The sequence below is a fragment of the Prionailurus viverrinus genome, chromosome C1, assembly GCF_022837055.1.
Source record: "Prionailurus viverrinus isolate Anna chromosome C1, UM_Priviv_1.0, whole genome shotgun sequence".
Lineage (NCBI taxonomy): Eukaryota > Metazoa > Chordata > Mammalia > Carnivora > Felidae > Prionailurus > Prionailurus viverrinus.
The window spans coordinates 213,152,028-213,174,599 of NC_062568.1; the positions used below are offsets into that span (position 1 = coordinate 213,152,028).

At 62.7% G+C, this 22,572-nt stretch overlaps 1 protein-coding gene across 1 annotated transcript; it reads left to right on the forward strand.

The window, feature by feature from the left end:
• The first annotated feature begins 2,503 nt into the window (after window positions 1-2,503).
• Window positions 2,504-22,565, forward strand: TTC34 (tetratricopeptide repeat domain 34). Its single transcript, XM_047869968.1, has 8 exons — window positions 2,504-3,322; window positions 8,554-9,397; window positions 10,378-10,603; window positions 11,718-11,922; window positions 13,140-13,306; window positions 14,293-14,563; window positions 15,260-15,474; window positions 18,419-22,565. Exons 1-8 carry the CDS (start codon window positions 2,542-2,544, stop codon window positions 18,944-18,946), a joined length of 3,237 nt encoding a protein of 1,078 aa, XP_047725924.1. The 5' UTR covers window positions 2,504-2,541; the 3' UTR covers window positions 18,947-22,565.
• Window positions 22,566-22,572: the final 7 nt, after the last annotated feature.

Consider the following 22,572-nt stretch of genomic DNA (forward strand, 5'->3'; position numbering starts at 1 on the left):
GGCTCGTGATCCACACAGCGCTTGTGGGCTCCTCACCGCGAAACCCCGTTTCCCCTAAAGCTGGGGATGAGCCGTGGCCTCCCCTCAAAGACGCCACCTGTCCTGTCCTGTCCTGTTCTAGAGGACACAGCGGCACAAGGGCTCCACCTGACGCTGGTCAGGGAGTCAGCTTCCTGTCGAATTCAGGTCAGCCCACGCATACGTGACCCCTGCTCACGGTCCTGCCTCCTGAGCCCCCCCCCCCCCCCCCCCGCCGGCGGCAGGAGGCAGGGGCCCTGGGCTTATCCGCCATGTGTATGGCTCTGAGGCCGGGGGGCCGTGGCCACGGCTCGTGGTCCACTGAGATCACCGGGATCGTCTGGCCTGCGCCTGCAGGCGTGCGGGCTCCATGTGCAGGGCGGAGAGGCAGGGGGCCCATCAGAGCTGACGTGCTGGTGAAAGGCCTGCCGCCTGTGCGCCCCGGGCCCCGCACGGCCCCATGTGGCGGCCCCACTCTATTATGGCTTTTGCCTAATTAGGGTAATTTAAGTGAGAGTAATCAAAGCGACGGGAGAGCTCTTCATAAACTGTCACCACTGCGTTCGTTCGCGGCTCGGGGGCTCTGCCCTTGTGAAAGTCGGGGGGACGGGGCCCTGCCAGCCACGCCCCCCTCCCCTGCCCACCGCACATCTGGATCCCAGACTCTGCCTCTGCCCATGGTGCCCTCCCTAATGGGCCGAGAGGCCACATCCCAGGAGCGGGATCCCCGGGAAGGACGTCGGAGATGCGACGGCCCCCACTCCCAGGGCCCCCACCGCCCTGCCTCATGGCACCTGTGTCGCCCCCCCACTCCGCCAGAGGCACCCCCGCCTGTTTCCCTGAGTCCCGCAGAGGAACCTGGGTTTACCTGGCATCTGAGCAACCTGAACTGGGAGGGGCCTCGCCCAAAGCAAGAGGATCTCTCCAGGGACATGCAAATCACCAACTCCCCCCCCCTCCCCCCCCCCCCCCCCCCCCCCCCCCCCCCCCGCCCTGCCGTCCCTCCACCAGCCACCTGGGCAGGGCTCAACATCTCAGAGCCTTGCTGCTACCTCCTGTGGGGTAGGGACAGCAGGAGGCGGTGGGGGTTCCTAAAAATAGCACCTTCCTCAGCTGCAGTCAGGTTGACCCTGGGCCAGCAGGCTGAGGTCGCTGCTCCTTACAGCCGCTGGACCTCTCCCCAAGCAAGGGCAGGCCCTCTGCTCAGCACGGGTTGTCTGGGCCGGACCCAGGAAGTCAGCAGAAAGGGGCTGCATGTGCAGATAAGGGTCCACCTGCAGGGTGTTGGGAACAGCCCGCGGGAACACCCACAGGAGCCCACGTGGAGGGGGTGGCCCGAGAGCCGGCTTCCACGAAAGCAACCCGCGGGAAGAGGGGCCGGTGGGGAAGGGGCCCCGAGGCAGCCAAGGCAGAGTTCTGGGCGGCCAGGCCTCAGGCTCTTCTCCGCAGAGCTCCCTCCTCCTCGGTGAAGACGGTGAGGATGCGGTGAGTGCTGGTCCCGGTCCCGAGCCCCACCTCCCGCAAACGCCCTGCAGGGCCGCTCAGCCCTCCTCCCCGCCCCCCCCCCCCCCCCCCCCCCGCTTCCCGGGCCAGGGCCTGGGGGCGTGGCGGGGGTCCGGGGCGGGGCCGAGGGCGGGGCCAGGGCCTGGGGGCGGGCGGTGTCTGGGGTGGAGCGAGGGCCCAGGGCGGGGCCAGGGCCTGGGGGCCGGGCGGGGCGGGGCGCGCCCGGCAGCTGGGGGCGCCGCTGAGCAGCCGGGACGCCGGGTGTTGACTTTCTCCCGGGAAACGGACGGGCGACGCAGCCCCCCACCCCCACCCCTCCATGAGGCTGCGCGCGCCCCGCTCAGCCTCGGAGCACAGGCGAGTGTGCGTGTCTGCGTGCACAGGCGGGTGCGAGTGAGCGTGTGTGCATGCGGTGTGCCTGGGTGAGTGTGCGTGCGTGTGTTCTGTGTCGCAGGGTGCTTGTGCGGGTGTCCGTGTGTTGGACAGCGTGTATTGGGTGGGGCTTGTGTGCAGGCGCTCTGGGACCCGAGAGAGAATGTCCCCGAGTACTGTCCTCAGAACTTCAGGTCGGGTTTGGCAAGGGAGGGAGGGGACTGGCAGGGGCTAGTCCCTGGGAACCGACCTCAGAACTGACCCCCTGGCCTGGGCCACCGAGGCTCCCCACCCCCACCCAGGAGCCAGGCAAGTGCCCCTCACCTCCCCAGCTGCCCAGGGCACCCACGTGGAATGGTGGACGGGGGAGGTGGGCAGAGGTGTGGCCCTGAGTTTGGGCGGGTCTCTGCAGAGTCAGACAGCTGAGAAGGTGGCCCCTGTGACCAGGACAGGGAGGGGGTCGGGTGTTCCACCTTCCTGAGGGGTCCTCCGCCTGGGTGGGGGGGAGGCAAGGGCCTAGAGTCCCTGACCCCGCAGGCCCTGACACTGGGGTCTCAGTGGGGAGGGTTGCGGACTAACCACACAACCCCCCCCCCCACCCTAGGTGCCCGTGAGGACCGGACACGGGCCCTTCGTGGGCACTGCGTGATGTCGGCCCAAGAGCTCGTGGCCTGCCTCTGCCGGGAGGGAGACCGGCACCTGGCCCTGGGAGAGCCCCCGTTGGCCACCGCCTTCTACCTGGCTGCCTTCAGCTGCCACGCCCCCTCGGCCGTGCGGAGCGTCCGCGCTGCCCTGGCGGAGGCACGGGGGGCGCCGGTGGTGGCCACGCTCGAGGCCTGGTGCCGAGGCGACAGCCAGATCCCGCCCATCCACTGGGACGGTATGGCGGTTGTGTCCCTCACGGGGACCCTGGCCTCCGCGTTCCTGGCCGCCCTCTGCCCGGACCACCCGGCCACGGTCCTGCACTCCCTGGCCGGCCTGCTGGCACACGGGCACCACGAGGAAGTGGTGCGGCGCTGTGGCAGCCTGCTGGATGCCCACGGCCAGCAGGCCCTGGAGCTACAGCTGACCCGCGCCCTGGCCCGCGTCCTGTCCGGGCTGCAGGCGGGCGCGGGCGCGGTCGACTATCTGCAGGCCTTTGCCTCGAACGCAGACCGGACCGTGGCCTTCGTTCGAACCCACCAGAAGCCCTACCTCCCCGTGCTGATCGGCACCCTCCAGGACTACATCTCAGGGCGCCGGGAGGCAGAGGACGGCACCGGCCTGCAGGAGACCGCCTGCCGGGGACTCCTGGCAGCCCTGGACCCCGGGGGCACCTGGAGCCACGCCCTGTCACCGGAAGCCCTGCTGAGCAGCGGCAGGTATGAGGACTGCCGGGCAGCGTGCAGCCGGGCCCTGGAGTCTGACCTGGTGGGCAGCGGCCCCCAAGGTAAGAGTGTGACTCTTGTCCCCTACGTGCCGGGTGGAAGTCGCCCAGCCAAGCCTTCACAGCGTGCTTCAGGGCTGGTTACGGTCCAGTGGCGGGGGGGGGGGGGGTGTTCCCGGAGTGAGGACAGCACAGTGACCAGATGGACAAGCCCCTGCCCTTACAAAGCACCCAAGAAAAGGAACAAATAAAAAATGTGCTTAGAAAAATGGACCGTGCAAGGTGCCACTCTGGCTGGGTGGTCAGCGGGGGGCTTCTTGGAGGAGGTATCATTTGAGTTAATACTGAAGGGTGCCAGGCAGCAGAAAACAGAACATGGCAGGTCCCTAAGAGAGACAGAACTTGGGGTGTCCGTGCCACTGAATGGAGCCGTAGTAGCCGTCAGGGGGCAGGAGCAGAGGGAGAAGGGAGGCCCTGAAGAGATAGCTGTGGCTCAGCCCTGCTGGCCCTGAAAGGACTTTGGACTTTACCCCCAGAGCAGCAAGGAACCATAGAAGAGTTTTAAACTACGGAGAGATGTGCTCTCGGCTACATTTCTAGTTTCTTTTGTCTGCCGTGTGCAGAATGTGCCGAGGGAGCCAGAGTGATCACAGAAGACGCTAAGAGGCTGGGAGGCTGGGAGGAGGACCAGGCTGGGGGGAGGACTAGGGTAGGAGGAGGACCAGGTTAGAAGGAGGACCAGATCGGGAGGAGGACCGGGAGCAGATGGGAAAGGGGGCCATGGGGGACTTAGGCACCCCCAGTTTGAGATACTGCTCCTCTCTGGTCCGTTTACTGGGTCCTCCTCTGGTGGGGGGCTGGGACAGAGCGTGGGTCAGTGGGTGAAGTCCCAGGAGCCCCACACCACCCTACCACAAACCCTCTAAGATCCTTCCCAGCCGCGTGGCCTCTCCCACCCTTCCCCATGTGCACGTGGGGCTGGTGGCTGCACTGGCCTCTGAAGCTCGCTGTTGCGGTTCAGTGAAAATATGTGTCCAACCTTTAAAATGGTGTCACCCATTAAGTACTCAAAAACATGTCCCCTTGTGCCAGTCATGTGGACATGTCATTCGGCGGCTGAGCACATGAGCCCTGAGATGAGAGGGAGCTTGGTTTTAGGAAGAGGTTTCAGAATCCAACACACAAAGAAGGGGTTCAGAGTTAAGGGTCTAGACAGGGAGATGGGGGCAGCCGAGCACCTAGAGATGGGGAAAAGCAGTGCCAGCCGCCTTCCCCTGAACGCTAGGTGGGCAAACCCGTTTTAAGGTTTGACGTGCATCCTCACCGAATGCACACAGCAAGCGTCGGGGGTGATCCAGCCACACCCCCGGGGCCGTGAAGTTAGACCAGTGAGCCACGGGGGCACACGGAGAGGGAGGCTCCACCAGGCCACCACCAAGGCCCCGGGCCTGGGAGTGAGGCCACCTTACACCTTCCTGCCCAGGCAAGCCACCAGATGACTGTAGACGTGAGGGAGCCCAGGTGAGATCACCAGAACTGCCCACCTCCACCCAAGTAGCCCAAACTGAGAATGAATCATGGGCTCTTCTGGTTGTTGAAACGGTCATTGTTTTAAGCCACTAAGTTTCGGGGTAGTTTGTCACACAGCAGTAGTAACCAATACAATTGCCGACTCACGGCAACAGTCTTTGATGCGAGTTTCAGCCAAAACTCAGTGAAATAATAGAGGAGTTACAATTTCACGTGTCCACGATCATATTATTCACTACCTTCATTAATGGAAGGAGAGTGTATGATCGTCGCAAGGAACTCAGGAAAAACAGCTTGGAATATTTTTAACACAATTTTGACAAATTTACGCAAAGAATAGAAGGGAACGTCCTTCGCTGAGAAAGATGCTATCAACACCTGACCCAAATGCCAACTTCACGGTTGGGAGAAGTCTTCCGTTTAACGTCAAGAATGTGGTGGCTCCCCGCCTCCCCTGGGTCCATGATTGTACTAGAGATACTAGCCAATGCAACAAGATAAAAATAAATAAATGTCGGACTAGAAAGGAAGAAACAACGTTATTCCAGACAATGTGATTAGCTACGCAGAAAGCCAACAGATACAGCAAAAAGGTATTAGGTATAGGGACAGAATTTAAATGGAGGTACAGAAAGCACTTACATGTATAGACACGAGCAACAAACATAAACTTTATCATTTGAAAATATACCGCTGACTGTAGCAACGGAAAATAATTGGTTTCAAAGAGCTGTAAAACTTTGTGGAGAAAATTATAAAACTTTATTTAAAAACAATAAAGAATACCCATATAAGTAGATATCCAATGTCCATTGTTAGAAAGGGTTGGTATTACAATAGAAAGGGTTGGTATTACAAAAAACAATAGCAGACAAGACAAAGAAGAAGAAGAAGAAGAAGAAGGGGAAGGAGACGAGCAGGAGGTGGGGGGGGAGAGGGGGAGGGGAGAGAGAAGGAGAAAACGGAGTGGAAGACAGTGGTATAAAGATTTCCCCTACCAGTCGATACAAGGCTATACTAACCAATACCAAAGGTTACTGACTTCAGGGACAGATGGAAAGGACAACAAAACAAATTCGAAAGGCCAGACACAGACCTGTGGGCATCCAGAAGTTAATATGTGAGAGTGAGCCTCACAGGTCTATAGGGAAAGACGACGACCATTATTTAGCGGATGCTGCTGATTCTGCAAAACAATAAAAATAAAAATAAATCAATTCCAGGTGGATTATGTGATAGCTACGTTGTAGAGTTTCCAAAGGAAAAGGTAAGAGAATGCTACTCTGATTTCTGTGGATAGCTGGACTTCTTGAGACACAGAAAGGGGAAACAAAGGGAAATTTGTTGTGTTTGATTAAATTTAAGATTTTAAGCTTCCATTTTGCCCACAACTAGAGGAAATTAAAGGAAAATCGACATCCGAGAGAAAATATTTGCAAAATATACAATGGGCAAAAGATGACTACTTAGAGTATTTGGAGAATTCCTACATATCAATAAGAAAAAGCATTCAATATGAGAATCGGCAAAAGCATTTCCCATAAGAGAAAACACAGATGGCAGAGAAATATGAAAAATGTTCGCCATCATGGTAATGAGATGAATGCAAATTAAAACAATGAGATACCACTCTCCACCCACCCCATTGGAGAAAATAATTAAGATTTTTAAAAATTGGCCTCGCTAGTAATCAGGAAAATTAAGATTAAAGCAACAGTGGAATAGCATTTATATCCCCCCATATTGTCGAAATGTTTAAGTCTCACAATAGAAGCGTCTGGCTTCCATAATGGTGGACTCGCTTGACTGCACTGTGTCCCACAGGTAACAGTGATCAAATTCGGCCAAAATATAAAATGCAATCCTTTGAAGGCACTGAACGGTGACCAAATGCACACCATGCGAGAGGCACAGGCTTGCAGCTTTTTGCCAGAGGAAGCCCCCTCCGTCCACGTGTTAGCCAAGTAAAACAGGAAGCTGCCATTGTACTGGCTTGAGAGGTTGCAGGACAGAGTTCAGGCTGAGAAAAGCGGCTGGAAAGCTTAGAAGGAAAGTCCTGAAGAGGGGGGAGCCACAGAGGGGGTTAGACCCCAAATCTGTGTATTAAATCCACTTGAATCCCTGATGGGCCACCAAACTGCGCATCCGTGCGAGAGACCGGGTGGTCTGAAAGAGCAGCTGCTGGGAGCTTCAAGGACTCACCAGAGATTTTAGCTGGGCCCAGCAAAGAGAAGATGGAACCTGGGGGTTGATCCTGTCCACTGTAACTGCCTGCTGACACAAAATCCCCTTCGGAGGAACATAACTGAATCCAGAGTCTCTACAAAACACCAACCGGACATGCAAAGAAACTGGGAAATGAAATGGAAGCCACAGTCAGGAGACAAAGAAGTCAATAGAAACTGAGCCCAAGATGATCCAGGTGCTGAACTTAGCAGACTAAGGACTTGAAAGGAACTATTCCAGATCGATTCAAGAACCAAAGGAAAATACGGTTACAATGAATGAACAGATGTGGAATCTGAGCCGGTAAATGGACACTGGTTTTAAAAAGAATGAAACGGAGATTCTAGATTTGAAAAATGCAGAGCGTATTGGAGAAAGCAGAAGAGTCAGTCAAGTTGAAGATAGAAATTATCCGGTATGAAGAACACGAGAAAAATGAGCAGAATCTTGGTGACGTGTGGGACAGTGTCTGGAAGTCTGATTGGGTAACTGGAGCCTCAGAAGAACAGAGAACACACTTCCACGTGGGTAAATAGGTAGCAGATCCCCATGGGCCCCAAGGGCTCTCCGCCTACCGCAACTCCCTAGGACGTGAAGTATTATAAAACTCAGGCATAGAATGGTTTTGTTCAGGAACAAGTAAAGGACAGGAAAGGCCCAAAGCATCCTACTTTGCCACCAAGACTAGACACGGTGACCTTGTTGGTTGGTTGATCTCAGGGTGCGAGATTTTTCTTTTTTTTTTTTTAATTTTTTTTTTACATTTATTTATTTTTGATAGACAGAGAGAGACAGAGCATGAGTGGGGGAGGGTCAGAGAGAGAGGGAGACACAGAATCCGAAGCAGGCTCCAGGCTCCGAGCTGTCAACACAGAGCCCGATGTGGGGCTGAGCCAAAGTCAGAGGCTCAACTGACTGAGCCACCCAGGCGCCTCCAGTGTAGACCATTTTTAACCCCATTACAAAGCAGAAAAGGAAACTGAGGCACAGCGAGATTCGGTAAATGGCCCAAGGCCCCCACTGTGTAAGCAGCACTGGGTGTACCCATCCTCTACTCGCTGGCCCTGACCCCGGGCTGGCTCCAGAGGGAGGCGCTGGGTCCCAACCCAGCCCAAAGGAGGCCAGCAGCAGAATGCTGAAGTTCCAGCCATCCCCTACCAAGGTCACAGGGTCAAGAACCTCAGCGTTGACCCTGGGGGGTGGCCTGATCCCAGAGAGGGAACTCAATCCCCAAATCCATCGTTAAAAAGTAAAGAAGTTTTCTAACTAAATTTCCCCATGGGCTGAGCGGTGAGACTGGCTTTGAACCCGCGGGCAGAGAACACTGCCGGACAGGCACCCCGGCTGTCCCGCCGGACTCTGCCCTGTCACTAACGGTCCATCTTCGGGATGCGATGTCCTGGGCTACTGGGACACTTTCGGGAGATGCCACGAGGTGCTCCAGAGGGTCCAAAGCGCCGCACGGTCGGGGGCTATAGGTGACACCCCGGAGGATGTGGCCCAACAGGCAGGCCCAGTGCCTCTGTTTCTCTCCCCAGGTGAGCGTCTGGCCGCCCTGCTGGTCACCCGCGCGGCCGCGGCCTTATTCCTGGACGGTGGGGCCCGGGACCTGCTTCGGGACCTGCACGAGGCCTTCCGCCAGAGCCCCTCGGGGGCGCGGAGGCAGTTCGAGGCGGTGCTCTCCGCTGGGGACCGAGAGCGCGTGCGGGCCCGGGCGCAGGAGGCGGCGGATGTGGGCTTCGCCCACTTCCAGGAGGCCGTGCGGGGCCGCGCTGAGCTCCGCGAAAACTCGGGCCGCGAGCTGCTGGCCCCGGTGACCCGCGCGCTCCGTGTCCTGCTGCGCATTGCGCCGCCTGGGGAGCGCCCGGCCCTGGGCGCTCGCTTGGCTGAGTGCCTCCTGCTGGCCGGGGACACGGCGGGCTCCCGGACGCTGTGCGAGCGCTGGCTGCGGCCTGCGCGCCCCGGGGACCGCGCGGACCGCGCCGGGGACCGAGCGCCCCTGTTGGCGCTGCGGGGCTTCTGCGCGCTGCACGCCGGCGACGCGCGGCGCGCCCGGGAGGACTTCCAGGAGGTGGTGGAGCACGGAACACCGCACCTGGGCAGCTGCGTGCGCGCGCTGTGCGGCCGAGGGCTGCTGCGCGTGCTGACCGGTAGCGCGTTCTTGGGCGCGCTGGACTATGTCACCGCCAGCCGGCTGCAACCCGAGGAGGCCTTGCTCGTCGCCAAGGCCTACGTACCCTGGAACCAGCGGGGCCTGCTGCTGACCGTGCTGCGGGAGGAGGGCCGCAAGATGCTGCAGCGGAGGCCAGACCCGGGACACATGGGCGCACCGGGCCGCCGGAGGAGGGCCGCCGAGATACACAGCCCCGCCGCGCAGGAAGGGTAAAAACTAGCCAGGTGCACCCCCCGGGGCTGCTGCTTCTTTCTGGTCTCCTGCGAGGTAGCTAGGGTTTGTGCGTCTTCCCATTTTACGGATGAGTAAACTGAGGCAGGAAGCAGCCGCGGGCGGGGGGGGGGGGGGGTCCCTAAATCACGGATGGCAGCTTCAGCGCGGAGCCCAGCCGGGTCTTAGGACTCTCACTCTCAAACGATGTGATGCTTTGTGGGCCTTATGGCCCTAGAAATTTAAGAACTCAAAAATAGGAATGGGAATGTACGACTTGCCCACCACCGCACCGATAACGTTCCCTTCTAGTTGTTTCTCCGGTGCACACACAAAATAGAATTCACCAGAGTGTGTGCTCTGTGTGCAATTTTTAGCCCACTGCTTTTTATTCAGCAGCTCCTGAACGTTTCCTTGGCCCCTAGATTCCTTCTGGGGCAGCTGGATAGCGCGCCCCGGGAACACTCCCCGCGCTTTCCCAGAGCTTTTGCCCTTTGCTATGACGCAACCATCTCCACGATGCTTCTTCCGCCGAGAATGCGCGCGGAGGTGGGGTTTCTGAGTCCGGGCGCCCGGCCCCCTGGGAGGCCCTTGAGCCCAGGAGCCGCCTGCCTGCCCGTTCAGCCCCACACCCCCGCCCCGATGTTTGTTTTGCAGATGTTTTGCGGGTTTGTTCAGTCGGTGGGTGAATCTGCAGCTGTTTTGACTTGCAGTTCTCTGTTTGCTGAGAGGGGGCGGGAACGTGTGTCCGCAAAGCTAAGAGCTCGGAGCTGGGAGCCTCCTGGGGGGGCAGGGAGTGTTTGAGGTCAGCTCCACTGCCACCCCACGTGTGTGAGGGGCCTTCTGGCAGGAACCAGGCCTCTGTAGTCGGGTGGGAAGGGAGGTGCGCGGACCAGGTGCCGGGGGTAGAACTTGCCCGTGGCCCGCCTCCCTGGGCAGGTGAAAGGGGCACAGCTCTCCTCCGCTACTCTCTCCACAGCGACGCCCACGGCGTGTACCAGCTGGCCATGCTCCTCACGGAGCTGGACAGGGGAGACGAGGCTTCGGGCCTCCTGGGGGCCGATGCCCTGTACCGCCTGGGCCGCCTGGACGACGCCCACAAGGCCCTGCTGGTGGCCCTCTCCCAGAGGCCCCGGGCGGCCCCCGTGCTGGCAAGACTGGCCTTGCTGCAGCTGAGGAGGGGATTTTTCCATGACGCCCACCAGGTGAGGAGGCCCCACTGGGCCACAGCCCCCTGGAGGGCACCAGGCCCTCTGGCCTCACTCTGCAACCCTCAGCCTGGACTCCGGAGCGGGCAGAACTTGTCCCAGCCCCGGGCTCTGCCGTCTCCCGCAAGGCCCCTCGCCTCTGTGACCCTCAGTCTCTTCATCCGTGCCCTGGTCTTACGGGTTTTTGCTGAACAGCTAGAGCAGGTGCCCCAGGGCCCAGCAGGTCTCCGGCATGTAGTAGGTGCCTCATAGTTGCTTTCGTTGTGTTATGAAGGAAAAGGGCCAAGAGTCAGGTGTAGACGGAGCTTCATCCCAAGTCTTCCAAGTGAACTAGGCTTGGAGGTGACCCTGCTCAGGGAGGGGGATGGCAGAGGTGCCGCTGGCCCCGCCTCTCTCCGACACCGCTCTGCTCCCAGGAAGAGCAGGACTTCACCTCCCTCAGGTGGCATGAGGGCTTCCCGTTGGAACCGGGGTCCGAGGTCATGTTCGAGGGGAAGGTGTCAGGCTTTGGGTCAGACATTCGGGTTCCCTGTCTCCCTGCGCTGCGCCACGCGGGTGGGCGGGGAGGATGCCCGGGACCTTCCGCTCTGGGACCTGGGTCTTCAGCGAGCGGCCGGCAGGGGCAGCAGCGGGTCTCTCTGTGGGACCGAGCGGCTCTGAGAGCCGCGGCCACGCCCACCCGGGTCTCGCTCCGCCCGGAACGGGCTCCGGTCCCAGGGCATTTGCTCCTCGCCTTCCGACGGACTCCGGTGCCCTCTGTCCCCTTAGGACTTGAGAGCCCCCTTTCCCCGCGCTTCCCGTTTGGACCTGCAGCGTGTGGGCCTCCGTGGCTCGGAGGAGGAGGTGCGGCTCGGGGACACTGGGACCCCCGCCCCCACGCGCGAGCAGCCCAGCGCGTCCCCCGCTTCCCGGCGCTCGGCGCTCTCGGGGGCCCGGGACGGCCGACCCCGCCCGGGAGCCGGTCCCCTTAGCCCCGCCCCCTAGCCCCGCCCCTGGAAGCTCCCGCTCGTGGGCCACGCCCCTGCCCCCCTGCGAGGGGACCTGGGGGTGGAGGGGTCTGGGCATCCGGCGCAGGGGGGAGGGGGCACCCGGTGACTGCCCTGCCCTGCAGCTGGTGAAGAAAGTGGTCCAGTCCGGGGACACGGCCTGCCTCCAGCCCACCCTGGACGTCTTCAGCCACGAGGACCGGCAGCTGCTGCGGGGTCACTGCCACGCTAGGGCCCTGGCCATCCTGCGGGCGCGGCCCAGCGGGGCCGAGGGCGCGGCCCACACCAGGGAGGCCATCGCCTACCTCTCTCTGGCCATCTTCGCTGCAGGTAGGAGCTGCCCGCCCGCCCCGGGGTTCCCATCCTGTGCCGGGTACGTAGGGGCAAGATGAGCCACGCGGGGGTAGGGGGTCAGAGACCTGAGGGATCCCAGCACGCTCTCGGTTCACGCCTTGCCCTAGCCCCTAGCCGTCCAGACGAGCATGCTAAAAAGCCTGGGAGACCGGCCAGACCGGCTGGGACCTGAGCTGGGACCCCCAACACACACACCCTGGGCCCTGGGTAGGGCCCCCAACACACACACCCTGGGTAGGAGGGAATAAGGCCATTCCCCCAGCTTGGCCCCCTCCCTCCAACCGGGAAGAGTCTTGGCCCCCTTCAGCCCTTCCTGGAAACAGTGGGGGTGTGTCTGTAGGAGTGAGCCTGCTGTCACCTTCTGCCCAGCCAGCGCCATCCTGGGCGACGGGGCCTCTTGGAGTGGGGCCTTCTCGATGCGGTGGCATAGGGCGCGCATGCTGGAGGGGAGAGGCTTCCCCAAGGATGCGCCTCAAATTCCTGGGGTGCGTGGAGATTCAAAGTGCGGACTTTGGATCAGGTGGTCAGGTGGATTCCTGGCTCTGCACTTACCAAGCATCGTTTTCATCTTCTCAAAGTGGGTGATGGAGACGCCGGGGTGAGGGGCCGGGGTGGTGAGGATTGGACGGCAGGGCTCACGGCCTGCACGCACTAGTGGGGAAGGGGACGTGAGCCAGAGCATCCTGCAGGGCCCGGTGTGCTGTTCTCTGTGCCCATCGCTGGACAGACGACCAGAGGGAGTGGTGGTGGTCTCCTTGGGGAGGGGCCCAAGAACTCAGAGCACTCCTCCCTACCCACCTGGCACCTTCCCATTTCCAGCTGTTCGAGCCCCAAGGACCCGTCTGCCTCCGGGACCCTTGGCTGGCCTCACCTCAGACGCAGCCCCGGTGCCCCCTCCTCTTGGGACCCCTGTCGGACTGTCCACCAGCCCTCCCGGATGCCACCCTTATGGCTGGGCTCCCTGTGCCCCACAGCCAGTGCCCCCAGGTCAACCCAGACACAAGATCGTGTCTTGGTGCCCAGGGGTCCGTGAGCTCCCCACGGTGGCCCCGAAGCTGGTGCGCCCCTGCCCTGCCCCACTGCTGGGCACCAGCAGATGCTGGATGGGGGCAGATGCTGTACCCCCCCCCCCCCCCCCCCCCGCCCAGGCCCAACAGCGGCCACGTCCTGATGCCACAACCCCCTTCCTCCAGGGAGTCAAGCAGTGGAGTCCCTGCTCATCCGGGCCCACTGTTATGGGCTCCTGGGCCAGAAGAAGACCGCCATGTTTGACTTCAATTCAGTGCTGCGGGCTGAGCCGAAGAACGTGCAGGCTCTGTGCGGTCGGGCTCTTCTGGCCCTGGCCCTGGACCGGCAGAAGGTACCAGGCCCTCCCCTCCCCGCCTGGGACTGGGCAAGCGGGGTTAGGGGAACAGTGCTTTAGGGGAGGGCCACCCGGGAGGAACCGGGACACCGCTTTCCTTCTCGGGCCCAAGGGGAGAGGGAGCAGGGCCAGACCGTCCTGAGCGTGAGACGCCCCTTAAAACTCCTCCTGCACGGGGGCTCCCGGGACACTCATCATCACGTCCCGTCATCCCAGGTTTCAGGAAGTCTGTCCCTTTCATCTGAAGAGTCCCCGTGCCTCCCAGCCTCAGTGAGCACAGGATGTGCAAGCCCTCGGGGCTACTAGACTCCCCCCACCCTTCAGCTTAACATAACAAGACCGCAGCTGCCTTCTTGGGAACCACCCCGAGCTGTCTGCACAGAGCCCAAGGATTCGGGTGGTCAGCATGCAGGGACAAAGGTGGGAGGGGACGCCCTGGCAGACCCAGGACAGGGGCTTTTCCCAGAGAAAACCTGCACGCAGGCAGCCACAGCTGAACAGCCCTGGACAACGGCACCTCTCAGCCCGGTGATTGAAGCTGGGTGGCCGCCCTGAGGCGCCGCAGCCCAGAGGTGACCTGCCTGCCAGGGTTCCTAACTGTGTAAGGGCCGTGTGCTCGGAGGCAAGGGGAGATGGTCCCAGACGCTGAGTTGAGAGCCTCTAGAGACGGTGCTGGCGTCTGCCCCTCGGGAGTCCTGAGTCTCCCACAAGGGCGCTGGCAGCCTGGCTTCCGTTCCAGCCTGTGGCGGGCTCTTCCTCAGTGTGCCCTCCCTGGTGCCAGCCATCCCTCCCTTTCCGGAACCCCAGCATCCTGGCCGCAGCTCCCCATGCTCTGCTCTGTGCGGCTCGCCGGCCGGGCCGTCCTATCGTGCAAAGCCAGCAACCCGGCTACGTGCCCCTTCTGGCATGGCGAGCGCCCAGGCCCTGGGAGAACACTTGACAAACGCCCGCGGGGACGCCTTCTGCCCCCGCTCTCCCCACAGGAGGCCGTGGACGACATCCTCTTGGCTCTGAAGCTTGATGCGAGGACAGCGGTCCCTGAGATCCGCTCTCTGAAGCCAGAGGCCCAGGCCCTCGTCACCCGGGGCCTCTCCTCCCGCTGCCGGGCCCTCCTGAGCCAGGCGTCGGCCGCCGGGGCCCCCCTCAGCGACGAGGACGCCCAGGGCCTCATTGCGGCCGGGGAGGCGCTGGTCGAAATCGATGGCGGGCAGCCGGGCTGGTACATCCTGCTGGCGGACGTGCTCACGGCAGCGGGTACGCTCAGCCCGGGTTCGGGGCACGCGGGTGTCCGGCTCCCGTCACTCCTGGTGCTGCTCTGTAAAATAAAAGCATTCGGCGCCTCCTGGGGTCCTTTCCACCCCGGACCTCGGCCCTGTGACCCGGTCCCCGCGTGGGGCCTGGGGTGTAAGCGTCCAGAGCTCTCAGTCACCACCACGGCCCCCTGCAGGGAGGAGAAACAAAGGAGCGGTTTGGGTTTTCACGGAAGGACCGCAACACCGCGGCCTCCTTGGCAGCTCGCCCACGCGGGGCAAAATCCTGAAGTTGTTCGAGCACTAACGTGAAAGGGGACAGCTCTCTGCAGCCTGCCTTTCCCTGGCCTGTCACTGTCCCCCCCAAGCCTGTGAGGTGCCCTCCTCAAGGCCTAGACTGCCCTGCAGTAGAGTATAGATTCCTGCGAGTGCTCAGGAGGGACCCTCCAGGTGACCACTGTGAGGCTCAGAGCCATGCCAGGGGCTTTCGTGACCCCACCCCCACCCCAAGTGGGGAGGATCGGGCCAACAGGGAAGCTGCGACTGGCACGGTGTCGGCGTCTCCTGTTCCCCGAGCCGAGCCCCTCCATCGTCTGGCCTCTCCCTGGGCCGGCACCGAGCAAGAGAGGCTGTGGCCAGCTTCCCACCTCTCTCTCCCGTCCCCGCCCCACCGTGACCGTCCCTCCCCGATCGCTGACAGGCAGCTACGAGGAGGCTGGCGCCTGCCTGCAGAAAGCCCCGCGGGCCACCCCCCTGTCGGCGGCAGCCCGGGCCCGGTGGGGCCTGCTCCAGCTCAAGAAGGGAGACGTGCCAGCCGCCGCGCGGGATCTTCAGTGCCTGGCAGAGGCGGACGCCCAGGAACTCAGCTTCCTGCTGCAACTCCTAGAGGCCTCGGAGCGGCAGAGCCTCACCCAGGTGCGCCCCACGGAGCCCCCGCCTGGCGCCCCGGCCCCTCGCCCCGGGCGGCTCTGCCCTCCCCGTCTGCCTGACTTCAGTTGCGGTGGGGGGGTGGGGATGGGATGGGGACACAAGCCAGTCTGGCCAGCGACCCCAGCAACCTCCTTCGTATGCATGAGACATATGAGCCACAAGTGACAGGGCCAGGGAGAGAGAGGGGACCCCTCGTCGGAACCGGCCGAGCCAGCCAGGAGCAGCGGCCGTCACAGGAAGCCCGCTCCAACCCCAAGTCAGGGAAAGCGGCACGTCCCTCCCAGTGAGAGCGTGGCAGGAAGGCGGGCTCCTGCAGGCCAGGAGCTGACGGGGCACCGCGGCGGGGCGGCGGGCTGGGGTCAGCGCCTCCGGCTGGCTGACTTTCCGTTCGCTGTCTAGTCGACCAGAAGACACCGAGCGCCTTCCAGCAGCGCTGTGGGCCTCGTCTCTCAGGGGAGGCAGCGGGAGGGTTCACTCTCGAGAGTACCGGGATTGAAAAGACCCTGAGACAGGGCCGTGGGGTTAACAAGGTGGCACTGGAGGCGAAACCATGAGGGGACAGACAGGCCAAGGCCAAGGCGTGGAGGTAGGAAAGCGTTCAGAAAGTTCACAAAAACCACAAAACGGGTGGTCAGTGCAGCTCGTGTGGATGGAGGAGGAGGGGGGTGGGGGAGCATGAGAGGCTTCAGGGCCGAGGGCTAGTGGGGGCCAGTCTGACGGAAGAGCCAGCGGGGCGGGGGCAGAGGGAAGGGGCTGCCCCATCCACAGGCTGGGGGCAGGAGCCCTGGCAGGGAGGTCGGCGGGGAGACGCTGGGCTGGGGAACAGACGCTGCGAGCAGACCCCCGGAAGTGGCTGAATTGCACCTGTGGGGAGGGGAGGGACGTGAAGGGACCGCCCGGAAGGGGAGGCCAAAAGCACAAGCGGACCAGAGTCCGAGGGACTACCAATTCAAGCGTCCTGCGACCTGGGGCAGGTACCCCACGTCCTCACGCCTGCTGTGCCCAGGACTCTAGTGGGTTCTAGTTCTCGGGGTCCCGCAGCAGAACGGAAACCCTACCAGGGGCTTCAGCCAGGGGGCTTAAGAGAGGAAGTGGCTGCAGAGGCATTAGGGGTGGAAACAGCGAAGAGACGCAGAACCAGCTGCCACCTGGGGGGGGGGGGGGGGTCCCGTCTTCAGGACCTGGAGCCCCCAGGGAATCTCTGAGGGGTCTGGCGGGGGTCTCAGCACGGAGGAGACTGGTCTGGGCCGGTTCGTAGGAGGGAGCTGGGTGGTCTCTGGGCTCCCCTGAGGGATCTGGGGGGAGGGTGTCTCTGAGATGGGAGGAGGGGGGACGGGAAGGGGTGTCCGACTCCCTGGCGGGGATGGTGCCAGGCGGGAACGGGATGGGATCTCCGAGCGGGAAGGGGGCCAGGGGGGCTCTCCGAGCGGGAAGGGGGTCCGGGATAGGGGCTCCGAGAGGGAAAAGGATGGGGGGGAGGGGCTCTCCGAGCAGGAAGGGGATGGGGGGGCTCCGAGCGGGAAGGGTGTCCAGGGGAGGGTCTCCGAGCGGGAAGGAGTGGGGGGGGTCTCCGAGCGGGAAGGGGGCCGGGGGGAGGGCTCCGAGCAGGTACGGGGGCGCAGAGGGGCGGCCGGCAGGCCGCTTGCGGCTCCGGGGCGCAGACCGCCCGGATGAGCGTCTGCGCGACACTGGGCCGACGCGGAAGTGACCCCGAGAGGTGGAGCCCGCTTCCGGCGCGCGCCCCGACCCCCGGCGGCCCGGCGCCTGCTCCGCAGCGGCCCCTGTCGGCCGCCGGGACCGGAGCCTCGAAGTTCCCGGCAGGTGCCGCCTCCCGCGGGCTCGCGCCCCCGGGCTGCCGGGAAGGCGGCGCCCGGGCAGCGTCGCTCGGACCCCGGGCCCCGGGCCGGGCCGCCCCCTCCCAGGCCGACGGCGTCCGTGCGGGCCCCGCGATGCTCGGCGCCTCTTCGGGAGGCCGGCTCGGCTGCACCCCGCCGCGGGGCGGAGGGAGAGGGGCGGCGGGAAAGGCCGGCCCCGGGGGCGCCGTGTTCTCCAGCGGCAGCCGCTGTGGGTTCCTGGGAGAGGGGTTCATCCCAGGGGGCGCTGGGGGAGCCGGAGCGCGTGGGGGCAGGCTTTGAGAGTGGGCTTCATCGGCACCCACGTCGGCTCAGAAAGTGAGCCGGGGGGGTGGGGGAGGGCCTCAATCTCCAGCCGGGCCCCCCCCAGCCCCCGCTGTACCGGGGGGAGGGGCGGAGGGGGCAGGGCTAGGTTGGACGGTGCCCGCTGACCTCTGGCCCCGCCCTCCTCACGACACCACTGCCAGTCCCGGGGGCGGGGCAAGCACAGTGAAGCCAGCCCCCCCCCCCCCCCCCCGGAGGTCACGGTGGCCGATACGGGAGCAAATGCAGTAGTTTCTCCGCGTTGAGTCTGGCTCTGCAGGAGCGGCTCGTGGACCGGAGGGAGAAACCCACCAATGCTCAGCGGCCGCCTTCCTGACCTCGGGCAGAGGAGGGGGCTCGGGGACGGAGCTGGGCAGAGGCGGTGCCCGCGAGGGTCCTCAGGGCCAGCGCAGCCGCGGGAAGGTGGGCAGTGTGGGATCCGTGGGCCCGTCGTCGTCGGGAAGGTGACCGCAGAGAGGGGCTGAGGCAGGGAGGAATGAGGGAGGAGTTCACCAGATGGCAGAACCAGTGGGGCTGTGAGGAAGGGGAGGACCAGTGAGGAGAAGGGAGTCCAGGGAGGACCCCTGTGGGCGGGGTTGCAAGGTGGAGGGAGGGCTTGCAGCCCATGTCCCCTCCCCTGTACCTCCCCTCCTGAAGCTGCCAGCCGGAGCGCTCTGGCAGGTCAGGAGCAGAGGCCAGGCGTGTAGGGCTGGTGAGGGGCCCGCAGCTTCCTGGACTGACCCGCCCTGTGTCCCTCTGTCCCCTCTGTGCAGGCTGCAGCCCGGGAAGCCCACGCCCTCCTGAACTCAGGGCAGCCGGGGCGAGCGCTGGGCTACTGCTCGCTGGCCGTCCTCGCGGGAGGCAGCGATGCCCGTCACCTGCGCCTGAGGGCCACCTGTCTGGCTGAGCTGCAGGAGTTTGAGCGGGCACTTGAGGACCTGGACCGTGTGCTCCGGGAGGATGGGAGGGACGGTGGCCTCCCGACGCAGGTGGAGGATTTGTGCTCCCGGGGACGCCTGCTGCTGAGCCTGGGAGATGAGGCCAGGGCCACGGGCGCCTTCACCCGGGCCCTCGAGCTGGCGCCCGCGCTGGCCCAGAGCAGCCTGTGGGAGCGGCCAGGCCGGGACCCCACTGCCCAAGTGTTCCTGCATCAGGGCCAGACCTTGATGGAGGAGCAGCGCTATGCAGAGGCCTGGACAGCCGCGGAGAATGGCCTCCTGGTAGACCCCGAGCACGGTGGCCTGAAGAGGCTGAAGGCGAGGGTCCGGAGAGAGGCCTCCTTGGGCTGCCGGCTCCACTGACCCCGTGCTCTCCGGGCCCGGGGCACGGGTCGCCCTGTCGCCCCCCGCCTGGGGCTCCTGAGCAGCAGGATACCGTGGGCCTCACCCATGTAGATCAGACTCAGCTGGGAAGTGAGAGTCTACAGGATCACCACGTTTCAGGTTAGCGAGAAAACGTTCGCGGTAGCGTATGGATAGTATTACGTCATCGCAAGATGACAAAGCTGGAAGTTAATTTTGTAAAGTTCCCTGCGGGTGACACAGCTCTCGGATCCGAGAGGAGACCATATCTGAAACCAAAGGACGTTGAAAAACTAATCCTGACAAAACGTGTGTGGAGAAGCAGCTGCCGGAGGTAGTCAGAGCAGTGCCCCGGGAAGGGGCAGGCCCCAAGGAGATTACTAAGCAACGAAAAGAAAACAAAGTACGTGTTCCATTCAAGGAGTCAGAAAAAGACAGCAAAACAAGGGAAGTCAGGAGCTAGGAATCAAGGACAAAAGCAGAAGTTAATAAATTAGGAACAGAAGGATAGAAGAATCAATAACCCTAAAACACGGTTTCTCAAAAATAAAGCAGGTGAACCAACAGCTAACTTAGCGAGAAAGCCCAGGGTCCCTCCGCTGGGCCGCCCTGCTGCTGTCAACTCCAAAGGTCTTTAAAGTCGTTCATGCCAAGAAAAAGAAGAAAAGCTTTCAAGTTCATCGTTGAAGAAAGCATAATCTCAACCGAAAGAACGCTACAAACCAATTGAATTACCAGTTCCAGAATCCTAAATGTCATGCTCGGCTCGGCAGCACACGAACTGAAATTGGAACGAGACAGATTAGCGTGGCCCCTGCACGCACTTGTCTTGCAAAAATCCTAAATATCAACAAGCCCAAGTCCAGAGGCGCGTTCACACTACACCTCGAGCAACGTACACGGCAATACGAAGACGGTTCAAGGTGGGGGACGCTACGGTCTATCGTAGTAACCGGGCTACGGGGACACAAGTCCCGTGGCCCTTCTTGGGGGCTGCAGGGGGCAGGGTGTATGGTCACACTGGACAGATCCTACGCCTTTGGATTCCTTCTGTTGTACTCGGGAAGTTCTGGCATCTCGTCTTCCTTCATTAGAGACCACGAGTGAGGCTTGCCCTCAGCCACGGGGACTGGCAAAACCACCGGGCACACCGTCTCCAGCGTCTGGGGGGGGGGGCGTGCCCACGGCCTTAGCGCCGACCCAGCCCAGAGCTGTGTTCCCTCCGCCGTGGCCTAACACCCTCAGACTCCGTTCCCACGCAGAATTCCCAGGGTCCCCTGTGTGAATTAGCGCAATCTTGCAATTATCGGGGCGGGCGCATATGCTATTTCCTCCAGGATTAGACATGGTACCCGCCCCCTCCCCCAGGATGCTGAGATCAGACCCCATTTATGGGTCTAGAGTCCCTGGGTGAGGGAGGGGGTCATGGAGGTTGAAGAGAATGAGCATCCTTCTTTCTGGGCCCCTGACCCCCATGAGGCTCTCAGGGTTGATGATGAAAACAAGGCTCGTCTCCTCCCACACGAAGATGGGCTGCACCCCTGGAAAGGGGCTCGGGGACTTGGGGTTCAAAGTTCTCAGCTTCATCTGAGCCCCCTTCCTACTTCCAGGGTCGCATCCCTTCGCAATCAGCGCCCTGATTTCTCACAAGAAAGTTGACGTGTCTGTAAATGCGACCAACTTTGTAATTACACGGCTCACGGGATTACCCGTCACGTTTGACATTTAGCAGCACTGGCCCGTGCTCGTAACCGCGTCCTCTCAGGGCCGCCATGGAGCCCCCTGACTCCCGGGCTATGACCTGAGCTGGTCATTTTCTTCCTGTGTGTGCTCCAGGACACTCAGGAGAGCCCACCCCCTGCCACAGTCCCTGCGGCCACCATCACTGCAGGAACGGCCACGCGCCACAGCGCCTGGGCTCCCACGCCCCCTGATTCAGTGGGTGCGTCACAACCACCACGGTGACCGCTCCATCACCATCAGTCGTGAAGCCCCTGCACACCGCAAGTCTCCCTTCCCGACGAGCCTGGCCGTGCAGACAGGCCCAAGGACACGACCGAGCCAGGCCCCAGATCTGTCTTTGTGGGTCTGGTGGCAGGGACCACTCTTGGTACCAATTTACGTATCAGTCAGGGTCCACTCGAGACGGAAACCACACCAGTGATCGCAATGGCGAGGGTTTAATATAAAGCATCGCTAATTAGCTAAGAAGGTGGCAGTTATGTAACGGGCAGAACCCTAGGGACCGTGGAAGCAGCAACCACAGAGTTCAAGACGGACGAGCAGCCTCTCCGAACAGGCTGCCGTCTGTCACCCACAACCCCCGCTGGGTGACCGAGCTCCCCTGTGCGTGCCCCGTGCCCCGTGTGCTATTTGCCGACCACACCTTTGCGCCTGGCACAGACCATCCGTTCTCTCAGACTCTGTGACGGCTCTTCTAGGTGAGGGGACTGGCTTGGTGGCTCAGTGACAGAGACCAGGGGCAGTCAGAAGCCAGCCCCTTCCCTCCTGTGCGGGGGACCCAAGGCCTGTTGTCAGGAAGCAGCTGTCAGGGAGGGTGTGGGGGTGCTCCCACAGGCCGGGCTCTCACCGGAGCTTTGTGAGTGCTCCGGGAATGTCCTCAACTTCCTCCAGCCCGATTGTCTTCTCTGAGCAGGGCGCCTCGCGCCTGTCCACAGCACGGGTGGGCAGACCCGCGGGGAGATCCGATCCCTGCCCTGCAGAGGCCCAGAGACACCTGCCAGGTGGGGCCGGGCTTCGTGCAGAGGACAGGAACCGCCCCAGACGATCCTGCCCGAGAGCAGGGGTGGCGACAGTCAAGGGCAGGTCTTAGACCTGCCCTCGTCCCAGGGCCGATGAGGGAGGTGGTGCCCACCCCCCCCCCCATGGGAGCCTGGGTCTCCAACCCCCCATCTCCCATCGTTTGCCCAAGATGCAGGCAGGGGTGAGCAGGGAGCCCCCACTGACCCCCGAGCTCACCTAGGAAAAAGGCTTAAATCCACCCTCCAGACTGTCCTGGGCACGATAAGATGGGGGCTGGGACTCTGCACCCAGGACCTGGCCGGGCTGGGGGTCTGTAGCTCCCTGCCCTGTGGAGCCATGGCTTCCCTTGGCTGCCAGGTACCCGAGCACCGCCTTGCCAGCCCTGCCAGATGGTGTCGGCCTCAGCACCACGCCCCGCTGTCCCCTGGCTCATAGCTTCTGGACAGCTGCAGACAGAACCCATGAACCGGCAGCTTGGGTGGGAACGGCGGGCTGGGCTCCGGCCAGCAGCCAGCGTCTGCATCCCGGCGGCCTTGGTGGCGGGGTAAGAGGTGGTACTCTGGCTGGACCGTGTCACCTGTGGGGTCCCCAGGGCCGTCATGCTCTGGGAAGGAGCTTCGAGCTGGCCGAGCTGGCCCCCGGCCCGCCTCAAGGCCCCCGGGATGGGCAGTCCCCCGGCGGCTCACTCCCCTGACCTTGACCTCGTGCCCTTCCAGGCCAGCAGCCCAGGTGCCCCAGGCTGCCGGCTCCTCGCTCTGCCTGGGTTTCCGGCCTTCAGATGGGGTGGGTGCCGGGAGACAGACCAGACAGGGGGGTGAGGAGAGCCTCGCCCGGGCAGTGGGGGTGGGGTCAGCTATCAGCCC

What these genes read in the sequence shown, in the direction of transcription:
- TTC34 (XM_047869968.1), top strand. Translation starts at nt 2,542, where the DNA reads ATGTCGGCCCAAGAGCTCGTGGCCTGCCTCTGCCGGGAGGGAGACCGG. An exon ending in TTTTCCATGACGCCCACCAG is followed by an intron (nt 10,604 to 11,717) that starts GTGAGGAGGCCC and finishes CCTGCCCTGCAG; the next exon opens with CTGGTGAAGAAAGTGGTCCA. An exon ending in TCTGGCCATCTTCGCTGCAG is followed by an intron (nt 11,923 to 13,139) that starts GTAGGAGCTGCC and finishes CCCTTCCTCCAG; the next exon opens with GGAGTCAAGCAGTGGAGTCC.